At 29.2% G+C, this 13,102-nt stretch overlaps 1 protein-coding gene across 2 annotated transcripts in view; it reads right to left on the reverse strand.

The window, feature by feature from the left end:
- LOC129912582 (serine/threonine-protein kinase NLK) overlaps positions 1–13,102 on the reverse strand; it is a 224,624-nt gene that overhangs the window by 38,390 nt on the left and 173,132 nt on the right. For both annotated transcript variants that reach the window (XR_008771859.1, XM_055990893.1), the window contains exon 2: positions 6,236–6,365. Coding sequence is in view for 1 of the 2 variants with exons in the window: in XM_055990893.1 (XP_055846868.1) it covers positions 6,236–6,365 (130 nt within the window). In the remaining variant the exon portion in view is untranslated. The remainder of the gene's footprint in view (positions 1–6,235; positions 6,366–13,102) is intronic.

Genomic DNA, 13,102 nt, shown 5'->3' on the forward strand with positions numbered 1-13,102 from the left:
ACCCGCTTCCATTTTTTTAAAATTTTTCTTCTTAAAAATAAAAATTATTTTATAATCAGTTTTCAGACCTTGAATTGTTAAATTTGGTTTATCTTTTTTTTGGTTGATAATACTGTTGCAGTTTAGCAAGTTTTGCTAAACAATAACAAAACACAAAAAAATGCACCAAAGAATTTTAAAGCCTTTTAAAATAAGATGCAGGGGTATAACTTCAGACGAAAAATGTGTGCGTTAATTTTGAGCAGGAGTTTATATGTAAAAAGACAATTTTTTTTCTATTTCTGCTTTTTCAATGGACCTTTTGTTATATCATTCGGTGATATTCGGTAACATTTTTGGTATTATAAAAGAGGAAGATGTCAAAAAGCAAAAACCAAAAAAAAAAGTCTGCCCGTTTTTGCCCGTCTTTTATGTGAACCTAGTTTTGTGAAAATTATTGACTTTTTTAATTAAAAAAAAAAAGTTTTTGACGAATTAATATTTTACTATCAATAAAACAAATATAACCGTGACATTTTAACTATCAAAAATATTTATTGATATTGAAAAATATCAGAATTCACTATTTTTATTTCAGTGTAGGTATACCAACAAATCTAAAATGCTTTATTTATACCTAAATTCATTAGAAAAAAGGTTTATTACTGTTAACCCTCTGTAGGCACACCTCTTTTTTGTGACGTGATAGGCACACGGGTGCGAATTTGGTTTATACTTTTTCATGTCGCTAGAACTTTTTTCGGTCACAATATTTTATAGAGAATCAAGTATGAAATTGATGTAGAATATTCCAAGGAATTCGAATATTGTATTCACAATTCCGAAAAAAAATATTTTCACCCTTATAAAGAGACCACTTTTTTGAAAAATCGTAATTTTTTTTTATTTTTGTCCTGCCAATTTCACACCCGTGTGCCGACAGATGGCTAATCAGTAGTTTAAGTCAAGTACAACTTCATTAAGCGAAAAAAATTCTCATGACCGGTTTTTGAAGGTAAATACCCCTATGTGCAGCAAAATGTATCCAGTATCATCTTCAATGGAGAAAAATTATTTGTTAGACGGACTGTTTATTGATAACAATGGTACTCTTGGAGACTTATATAATTCCTCGAAAAAATGTCTAGCCTAGATGGTGGAGGCTGGATTTGAACCCTGACCGTAAAATATTCTAGATACTACTTTCTCTCAATTATCAGAAAAATTGTCCCTCCTGTCGAAAAAAAATAATTCATGTTCTTTTGACATTCCTTAAAATACTTGGGTTGTTTTTTCTGCACTTGAGTATACCAATTTACGCATTTTTCATAAACACATCACACACAACTCACGGAGTTGCAACTTGCAATACTGCATTGCTGATGCATACAAATAATTTACAGTCTGAGATCTGCCATTCATTGGAGTGTTATTGTGTTGTTGTTGCTCCTCCTTCCTCGTGGGGTTCTTTAGTCAGTCTCTTCCTGACCCCAGGCAGAGCCAACTTGCATGGGAACTTTTCATTTTGTTTATAGAAAAAAAAAAAAATAATACAAAATAAAAAAATAAATTAAATCCAAAACTTTTCTACACTCTTGCTAGCACTCTGCCTGCTGATGGCAACCGGCGATACTGGTGCTGCTGAAATTGTGTTGTGCATTTTGTTGTTGTTGTTTTGTTTCTCTGTTACCATAGTCCATGGCTTCCTGATGCCTGGAGTTATTATATGAACTCCTTCCCCATGCCTCTTGCACTATAACTAAGTCGAAGAGAAGAGTTTAATGGATATCGTTGATGGAATGTTTATATTTTCATTAAAAAAAAAAAAAACAAGATACAAAATCCAAGACCAACTGACGACGACGATGATGATGACGATGAGGTACGAATTGTGTACTCTAATGCCATACCGTTTTGGAAAGAGGGTTGAGGGAATAGGGGAATTTACGATGAAAAACGTAATCGTTATTGAAACACGGTCGTGGGGGTGCAATAACTTAAGGATTGTTCCCTAAAAATATATATTCATCATGCTTATGACCCATCAATTTGCGGTGCAGTGTCTTTTGAATTTTTTAAAAGTTCATTGATTTTTATATTTTGGCGAGTAGGTATACGCCCTCTTCTTCCTTAAATTTAAAACAAAAAATAAGAAAAAAATATCCAAAACGTCGTTGACAGAAGCACTTGAAATGAACTTATGTTTGTATATTTTTTTTTTTATCGAGGTAAGTTCATGAAGTTTTAAAATTTTAGGCACGTTCGATGAGTCTGTGTTTTTTTTTTTTTAATTTTTGTTTTTTATTGGAAAATAAATTAAAAAAAAAGAAAATAAAAAAGAAAAATTGTTGTCGTCGGAGTTTTTGTCAGGAGATACTTTTTTGGGTTCTTTGATAAATGTGATGAATTTTTTTTTTTTGGAGGTCAGTGTATTCAGTTGTGGAATATACGTTGTTTATGAGAATTTATACAAAGAGTAGGAGTTCAGTATCATTGTTTGGTTGGTTGGGATATTGGATGAAGAAGCATTGAGGAGGAAGGTGGTATAACTGGCAATCCAAACCAACCAAACCAAACCAACAAACTCCCTCTTATTTCTCGTTTATGGTCACAGTCAGCAAAAGAGAGAAATATACTCAATGGTGAACTATTGGAATTCTGAGAATTTATCGAATGGTATTCGCATTAAATTACTTATGAAAACTGGTTGGCATTTAATTTTGAAGTCATTAATTGCGAACAAATAAAAAGGAAATTAATGCCTCATAGCAAAATTTAATGTGATTTTTTTTTGTTTATTGGTTTATACCTTTATTGGTAAGGAGGTATTTATCTGATTTGTTGTCTTTTTTTCGTTTTTTGAGTTTTTATTTAAATTTCTTGTTGTGTTTTTTTTTTTTTGTAAATGGTCAGTTAATGATTTATTTATTTTACATAATTGGTAATTTAATTTTTTTTTTTAATCGAAATAATCAGAAATTATCATCGAAATGAATCAAGCATCAATTAGTTTTGAAGGCATGACAAAATTGTATTTTAAAATAAGAGCACCTACCAAACTTACTTTTTTTTGTACTGAGTGTTATTTTCATGTACTGTTCAACTTGTGAACCGAACGAAATCTCCTATTTAAATAAAAAAAGAATTAATCATAACAGGAGGTTATGTTACTAATAGGTATTTTGTAATATGTCATAAGCTATGGAAAAATATATATAGAAAATCAAAAATGTTCACTTTAATAATAAAGTTTTGAACTGAATACAAGTCTTGCAAAAATAACATCTCCTTTGCTAAATAATTTATATGCTAATTAAAGACTGCTAACAACAAATGTATCTTTCAACTTCTAAATAAATAATATTGAGTACATTTTGTATGTCCAAGTTATGAACTCATTTTATACTCTATGTGCTCAACGCACAAAACACGGATTTGTAGGCAATCAAGCTGAATTTTTGTTTCAGTACAGCATAATTATTTGAGTACAAAGTATAGACTTTTATGTGAACAATCAGCCTAGACATAAATACATTGTAGATTACAGGTACTCAAAGAGTGGCATTTAAACAAACCTGTATTGAGTACAGACTTTTATGTTCTTCATCAGTTTACTAGAACTCGTTGAAATTTTATTAAGATGCGGAATCAAATCTGCTTTACAAAAGTAAAAACATTACAGCACTAAACTATCTAAGCAACTTGTCCAGTTAAAATAATATTGACTGAGTACAGCATTTTCAAATGAGTACATGCTTTAATGTACACACGCTCAACGCACAAAACACAGATTTGTAGGCAATCAAGCTGATTTTTTGTTCAGAACAGTATAATTAATTGAGTACACTAAAGCATATTGTAATCAGTATAGACTTTTATGTGAACAATCAGCCTAGACATAAGTACATTGTAGATGTAGATTCTAGGTACTCAAAGAAAGGCATTTAAACAAACTTGTATTGAGTACAAATTTTTATGTTCTTCATTAGTTTACTAGAACTCGTTGAAATTTTATCAAATTTGCTTTATAAAAGTCATCAATAAACTATCTAAGCAACTTGTCCAGTTAAAACAATATGAACTGAGTACAATATTGATTCCAATTCAGTTCGGAGTTCAAATAAAGGTAAGAACTACGTTGAATCATAATCAAGCTGCAAGAAGTTCAATAAACTAAATCTTTGCATTAATATAGATTAGACTGGGCCAAAAAAATAAAATATTTTTTTTTTTTGAAAGTTACTTCGAAAATCTTGTTCAGGATAATGAAAAAAAAATTTGGTGAAAATTTGAGCCGTTAAAAAAAATTTTAAGAGGTCTATCATCGGTGTTTTTTATTTTTATACATGATATGATGTTTTACAACAGAACTGCTAGACGATCAAAGTAAAAAAAATTTCTGTTCATTTTTTCTTATATAAAATTAAATTTCCTACAAAAAAGATCTAATTGAAAATTTTCGTCAGACGAGCCGTATTCGAGTAATTGAGCTTTTTAAATCGAAGTGTTTTTTCAATTTGCCTGTTTCACTTTGGAATTTTGTGATGAGCAAATAAGTGAATAGAAAAATAAAACCTCGACAGATTCTTATAGGAAATTTAATTCTCTACAAAAAAGGTCTCCTAGTAATTTTCCCTAAATTGAGTTTTGAAGAAGTTATTCACGATTTAAATCGAGAAAAAAATTAAAAAATCAATTTTCAATTTCAAAATTTTCTAATTCACTGAAAATTCAATATTTTCAAATTAGCAAGATGTTTTCTTGTAGGGAATTAAACGTTCTAAAAAAAGTTCCTTGGCAGCAAATTAATTGCTTTAACCGTTTAGAAGATAATCGTATTCAAATCGCAAATGCATACTTGTCATAAGAAAACTATTGAAATCAGTGGGCATTGGTTTTGATACGAATATCTTCTTAACGGTTAAAGCAATTAATTTGCTGCCAAGGAACTTTTTTTAGAACGTTTAATTCCCTACAAGAAAACATCTTGCTAATTTGAAAATATTGAATTTTCAGTGAATTAGAAAATTTTGAAATTGAAAATTGATTTTTTAATTTTTTTCTCGATTTAAATCGTGAATAACTTCTTCAAAACTCAATTTAGGGAAAATTACTAGGAGACCTTTTTTGTAGAGAATTAAATTTCCTATAAGAATCTGTCGAGGTTTTATTTTTCTATTCACTTATTTGCTCATCACAAAATTCCAAAGTGAAACAGGCAAATTGAAAAAACACTTCGATTTAAAAAGCTCAATTACTCGAATACGGCTCGTCTGATGAAAATTTTCAATTAGATCTTTTTTGTAGGAAATTTAATTTTATATAAGAAAAAAAGAACAGAAATTTTTTTTACTTTGATCGTCTAGCAGTTCTGTTGTAAAACATCATATCATGTATAAAAATAAAAAACACCGATGATAGACCTCTTAAATTTTTTTTAACTGCTCAAATTTTCACCAAATTTTTTTTTCATCATCCTGAACAAGATTTTCGAAGTAACTTTCAAAAAAAAAAATATTTTATTTTTTTGGCCCAGTCTAATATAGATATACATACATAGAGGCTATTATGCCTCCTATGGTCCTTTAACAAGAAGCCAAGCATAAATATAGAGAATAATACAAATACACGTCTAAATAAAAGTAATTCAAGTACAATTCGTAAGCCATTTACACACAATTGAGTCCGATGTAGGTTAAATTAAGGTTACTTTTTGCCTTACATGTCTTTTTTTGCGTTTTTTTTATTTTCAGATTGTTTATTTATAAATAAAATTATAGTCGGAATTCTGTTACCGTTTTTTTTTTTTCTGAAATCCAATACAATCGAATGATAAATTGAAAAAACTGGCAAATTGATTCTCAATTTCAACAAAATTCCTAGAAAAACTTCAAGCGCCGTTTAAGTATAAAATGTTTGAAACATAAACCAATTTCCAAGGAAAAATTTATTCCTTTTTTATCTGAAAAAATAGCCAATTCAATTTTGATTTTTTTTTCGGAAAAATTCCTACAATAAAACTAGCATCGAGCCATCCCAACACATCCAAGCATTATCTTTTTAACGGCTATCACTCTTCCTCTACACTAAAAGTTTTGAACCGAGATAAAAGTTTCAAGTTTTAACGTATTATCGTAACCACAAAATCTGTACCACTAAGCGCACACACATATTTCAATTTTCATTTAATTACACACATGAAATAGTTTGAAGTTTTTTTTTAAATGTATTAAAGCATTGATGATTTTGTACTTACATTTTCATGTTTAAAAAAGCAAAGCATTTTTAGTTCTCTAAAAACTCTTTTTGATGATACCAATGATTGGAAAACGTTTGGTAATTTCTTGAGTGCAACTCGTCGTCCATCTCTTGGATCTGTGACGGCCCTGGAAATAAATAAAAAAAAATATTATTAATAAAAAATATTCTAAATTCATTGCAAAAAATAAAATTGTCTTAAAAACCTCATTATTTTATTTCTCGAAAAAAGGATAATACCTACTTTCCACAAATTATTTCATTTTATTTTTTTATTTCTGTACCCCCCTTTTTTGTAAAATAATAATTACCAAAGACACAAAAAAAGAGAGAAAAGTAACATTTAGCAGAAAACAAAAAATAAAACTTAAACTAAAGCAATTCATCAAAACATCATCACTCATCATCCACATCCTCATCATCACACAAAGGAAATGCAAAACAAAAAATCTCAAACACAACAAACACACACACAACAAAAAAAAAAAGATATGGGGAGAACTTTTGCTCCTGTACAGTTACAAAAAAAAGGGTAAAATTAGTACACATATGCATGTTCCTAATGCCTCAAGGGTTTCCATTCTATACCCTCGTCCTAAAAAAATGAAGTAGCTTTTAAAATTCATCATTGTATGAGGTATGACTTGCAAATGTTCAGTAACAGAAGCTGCAGAAGATACAAAAGAAAAAAACTGAAGAAAAAAAAAACCCCTATGGAGCTTGATTAATTAATGAAGTCAAAAAGAAACTAAAGTGATAAAAAGAGATAGCTAGAGAGAGAGGATAGGTGAAATTTTGTTGTTGGTTTAACATTGCTTTTTTTTTCATATCAGACATAGACTTTTTGAACCAAAGACTACTACACGTTAGAGGGCATAAATGTGCTTAAATTACCTTTTTGAATGAAAACTATAATAGTTAACATTTTTTTTTTTTTGTGTTTGTTTTTGGTTAACTACTATAATCTGAAGTGTTATGGAAATTCCCACACACACATTGGCTTTCTTTTATTTTTTTATGGTAGGTAGGTAAGGTATTCACTGTGATTCCTGGGAATTTGGTGGGTAATTTGTGCAAACTAGAAAGATGTTAATTTAACCCAACTTAGTGATTGTGCTTTAGTAATCAAGAGCGAAATTATATTTTTCATTACACTTTAACTGGCGTGTTTTGGGGGCAAAAAATTAAAAAAAAAAAACATTCACAAGGTGAAATTAAAATATTCATATGTTAAAAAGGGTGAAAACCTTTGAATTCTTCTTAACTTGTAGGTAATTAGGGTTTTTGACATATGGTAAACTTTATTCACATGGTTGCACGATTTAAATTTTAAAATTGTGAACTTTGTAGATAAAGTATGAAATTAGCGTCGAGAATCATTTGCTTAAAATTTTTAGCTTTTTTTTCTACAAGTTTCTCAGTTTCGACGATAACTTTGTTTTTTTTGCATATCCCTTTATATAGTACAGGTAAAATAGTACATAAAATCAACAAATAAACAAAAATTGTTACACTCATGAAACTTGGCAAAAAGTTTGCTTTTTGGATGAGAACCAAGGATAAAAGTCTATACAAAAAAGTTGGGTGGAAGAGTGTTTTTTCGCGGACAGGAGGCAGAGGGTGAAGGTCAAAAAGTTAGTGAAAAAAATTGTTTGTGGAATATCATCATATGACACATGTTTTTAAGTTATTTTTTGGTGCTGTAAGAAAAATTGTAGCCGATTAAAAACAAGGGTGCTTGTTTTTTGAATTCAACAGGTAAAATATAACCGAAACCCATGTGAAAAACATGCTACACTGATGAAATTCGGGATGAAGGTTTAAGATAAAGCAGGGAGAAAGGATTCATAAAGTTCTTAAAAATATTTTTGGTGAAAGGGTGTTTTTTTTTTTTGTTGGGTTGAGTTGTGTGTGTGAGAAAGGTGTCATAACAGCTGACATACATTTTTTTAGTTTATTAAACTTGGTGAAAAAGTTATGTCTGTTATAAGAACTAAAAATTAACAAAATCTACAAAAATAACTTGAGTGAAAGGGTGTTTTTTTTTTTTTTAAGAATTGAAAAAAATTTGGAATTAGTGCCACAAAAACTGGGACAAAATTGTTACAACAATGAAAATTGGTACAAATGTTTCATTTATAACTGAAACCAAGATTCTAAGGGGTCTATAAAATTATTTTAGGTGAAAGCGTGTTTTTTTTGGGAAATATTGAAAATCCGCGATAAGTCCGATAAAACCAATGGTATAAAAGTTACCTTTACGAAATTTATTAAAAATATTGTCTTTCCCATGAGAATTACGAATAAAGTAAAACTATAATTTTGTTCATGTGAAAGGGTGTTTTTTTTTTGGGTGTAGGAAAAATATGGGTTTATTTGAAAAAGTGTGTAATACTAGAGTAATATTAGTGGTACCCTATTGAAATTCAGCAATTATGTTACTTTTGAGATAAGAAACAAGAATCTAAAGTGTTTATAGAATAGTATTGTTAAAAGGATGTTTTTTTGAGTAAAACAAAAAATGATCACCCTAATGAAATTTGGTGAAAACATTGAATTTGGGATAGAAAGCAAGAATAAAGAGATTTCATAAAAAAAATTAAGGTCTTTTTTTCGAAGAGACAGTAAAATCTGTAATTACCTTATTCCCAGAAAGCCAAACATACCGGTCAAACACAAATCGATCCTTTTTTTGCCGTGATCGGAAAAATAAGATATTTGCAGTACATATCTCAAACAGAAAAAATCTCTAGCATTTTGCTGATAACACCGCATATACACTGAGAAAAAAAAAAACAGTTTAAAATCAACGAAAACCACATAGATATGGCAATTCGAGTGCGCTTTGAAAAGCAAGAGTTTGAAGCTATTTCGTAGGCCTTTTATGTTTCTTGAAAACTTGACATCATAGTTTTCATTTGATTTCTGTGTCGATTTTGTTGTTATTTCTATCATATCGTAACCACCTACTTTCAGGAGATTTAAAAAGACAACAAAAAAAAAAACTTGCGGAGAAAAAAAAGGGTACTTTAAAATAAGATGATTCCACCTTTAATCCCATCAGCTTAAAACAAAGCGATTCCCGCTTAAAATAAGTGGACTTCACATAAATTTAGGGTGAAAATTATTTCATTCTAATGTGAATTTTCATCTAAAAAAACCGACATAAAATAAAAAATTTTAAAATTATAGTCAGACTTTAGCCTTAGTTGCAGTTTATCATACGTATTTTAAATAGAAAGATAGCACTATTGTAAGGCATTCGCCTAGGGACCCAACAGCTGTAAGTTCGATTCAGTTCTTTTTTTTTTTTTTAATAAAAAGTTTCCACATAACTAAGATGATTTTCCGCTTAAATTAAGTGGATTTCTTTTAAATTTGCACATACAAGAAATTAATATCATTTGTCCGCTTAATTTAAGACGGAAGTCATCTTAGCAAAAAAAACATGCAGAAATCCGCTTAATTTAATGTTGAATCCGCTTTTTTTTAAGTGGACTTTTTTCTTCGTGTACGAAAACAGATTTCCACTTTTAACATCCTCTGAAGTAAAAGTCTTAATTGGAATCTTTAAAATTTGCCTTATTTATCGAAGCCTTGAACAATATTTCCACTCATGACAGCTTCATTGTGGAAAAGAAAGTTTATTCGATCAGAAATTTATCATATAATTTATTATACCTAAAAAATTAAACAATCTTGTCAACCTCGTAAATTCTCAGAAATACTTCATCCTTATTTTTGAATATTTAACAATTTCTACTTCCGTTTCAATTTTTTTTTTATATTGGAAATGCCAATTAATTCCTCTGAAAAGCAACTGTAAGTACTCTAGCGTGTGATTAAGTGATGGTTGCTTAAATTTTTCATTTAAGATTAATTCTTTTCTTAATTTCCTTTAAAAATATGCAACATTATGAAGGACATTACATACGTTCCTTCAATTTTTTTCCCAAAAAAAAAAAAAAAAAAAAAAAATCATCATTACATTCATACAGCTCAATGAGTAGACCATCCTTTCCTCATTATGTATTTACTTTTTTTTTGCATAAGGAAAAGGACTTAAAAAAAAAATAATTTCCACATTCATAAATATTTTCCATTCGTTTCCCTTTTGTTTGTCATCATCACGAATTTTCGTATCTTGAATCATCAGTCAACAGCAGCTTCCAGCAGCAGCTATCGTGCGAAAACCTTTTGTCTTCCTGTTGGATTTTGTGTTTTTTTTTTTAGTTGTGTCTTCTTCTCCGTTTGTTTTTTGTTTTACTTGAAAGTTGATATCCGTCCTCGTGTGGATTGTGGAACCAATATTCTTCCTTTTCTTCATTCGTTTTTTTTTTTTTTCTTCTTTTTCTTGGTCTGCATGCGATGCCAAAAAATGATCGATGAGTTTAAACTATGTGTGTGTACTGTGTACTTTCAACAGAAAAAAAACAACTTTTTTTTTGTGACGAAGAAAGGATAAAAAATAAAAAAAGAATTTATATAAATTAGCCTGTCACTGATGGTCTGTCGTAGCAATAAAGTTTATTGACACTTTTGTGCTCATTCGGTTAAGCGTTGTCGTTTCCTTCTTTTAACCGACGAGTTCATGAGGTAAAGTTTATTTTTTTTTTTTACTCATTTTGTAGTTGAAGTTGACGTGGGTTGCATTATGAATGCAGTTCGAAGAAATTTCTTGTAGCGATAATTTTTACTCGATAACTTTTTTTTTGAAGGAATACAAAAAAAAAAAACCTCTTAAATTATGTTGCTGTTAATGTGCATGAAAAGTTTTTTTTTTGGGAGTTTAAAATCAGTTTTCAGAAATCAATTGATGTCTTGGGCATGACAAATTGTTATTTAAAAGTTTACTTTGTGTACGTCATAAAATTAATATCTTTTTTGTATTTAATCAAATTTTTAAAGGTCACATTCTTATACGATTTTTTTTTTTTCAAGTTAAAGGATTTCTCATAAAGGAATAATTTATTTTTTTACAGTGGGGCTTTTATTACACCAAGCGAAAATAATAAAACAAAAGAAAATTCTTTATTTAAATCGCACTGTTATATCAGTCACTTTCTTAATTATATTTTTTGCCACAAATTTAGCAAACAAAAAAACCCTCTGGTTTTATTTAATCTACACGGCTTAAGAGATTCATTTATTTACAAGTATAAGCTTTATTAACTGACCTTATTCCCGCAAATTAATAAAAAAAAGAAAACGACCAAGACTAAGAACAATAAAGTTCAAGCTTCAAGGCTTATCGTGTTATCTTGGGTTGTAATAAATCCTAAATATAATATGTTTCTACGTAAGTATTGTAATCAAGGAAAAATACATCCATAACTCGACCTTTGTTACATTATATTTTTTTTGCTTTGTAATCTGGCACATAACAAAACAAAAAAAAAAAAAATATCAAATGATGTTGAATTGTTTATTAAAAAAAAAAAAAAAAAACCCAAGTTACGCAAAAAGTCTGATACTTACACAAAGGGTAATTTTACTTACCATTAAATAACTTTACTTCTTATTTATATCACAGACGTGTAGTTCAAGGATAAAGTGTTACAAAATATTGACAAGTAAAAATATAAAAGAAAGTTAGATTATGGTTTTTAATTTATATTTTAATATGAGGTTGGTGGTTCTCAAAAAGACGATTTTTAAGTGAAAGTCTTATAAAATTTAAATCCTTATATAATTTATAAAGGTTTATAGATCTCATAATAGAAGTTCAAATATATAAGCTGCTTCGAAAGAAAAACCTCAAAAATTGAGCATAATTAACCAAAACTATGTATTTTTTTTGCATGTGAGGGCAATTTAGTCACCATCTCTGCGCTCTATTCCCGAAACGGTTGATTTTACAGAAAAATGTTATGTGCATATGTTGTAGATAATTTCACGAAAAACAATTTTTATAATGACCTTTGATGGCCTTCGAGCAATAGGTCGCGAGCTATTTGCGAAAAACTGATTTTCGTGACCTTCTGACCCTTATAACTTTTTAAGCTGGCACGATATCAATGTCGATTTCACATCTTCATTACAACACCGTTATAAAGGTGTAGGTATACCAAAATTCAGCCCACTAGGAATTTTTCCGCGGATTGGGGTTAAAAATGACTAAAATTACTGGACTATTCTTGGAACTTGTTACAGAATTTTCTACCTTCTCACTCAAAATTATTTTATGAAGTCTCTTTATTCTTGGTTTCTGTCCCAAATATAACGTTGTTATGACCATTGCTGAGTTTCAATAGGGTGCAATTATTATAGCTTAGTTTTTGTAATAAACCCACATTTTATCTACACATTTTTCACATGAAAAATATATAAAGACTTATTTTATTAATTATTCTCATGGTAAATACAACTTTTCTATGTAATAAAGTTTGTACAATTGATTTTATATGACTAACCGCAGGTTTTACATATTTCTCCCTGCAGGAAAAACTGCGATCTCCAAATTTTTGAACTACACTTGTCTAATTCGTTTGTACACCTTTTGACCACGTTTTTCCATCCCAAAATTTTCGTTTACCCAACCTTCAAAAAAATTTTAGAGCAATTTTTAAAAAATGGAAACGCTCAACACAATCGTTTTTTCAGCTCGAGTTCTATATAAATACTTAATATAATCGTTTTTCTACCCTCCGTTTATGAGAAATTAAAAAAAAAAACTAATTTTGCACTAAGAAGTTAAATCCTCAAATCATTTTTTTTTTTTTTTCAAAAACGCACTTTTAGGTCTTAACAAATACCAAAAATTATCGTCTGGCAACCCTCCATTTAGGAGATATTCATAGAACAATTTTTGTTGGAAAATTTTGTTTGTATTCATTTTTCGAGATGGTCAAATTTTTTGAATTTT

This window comes from Episyrphus balteatus, chromosome 2 (genome assembly GCF_945859705.1).
Source record: "Episyrphus balteatus chromosome 2, idEpiBalt1.1, whole genome shotgun sequence".
Classification (NCBI taxonomy): Eukaryota; Metazoa; Arthropoda; class Insecta; order Diptera; family Syrphidae; genus Episyrphus; species Episyrphus balteatus.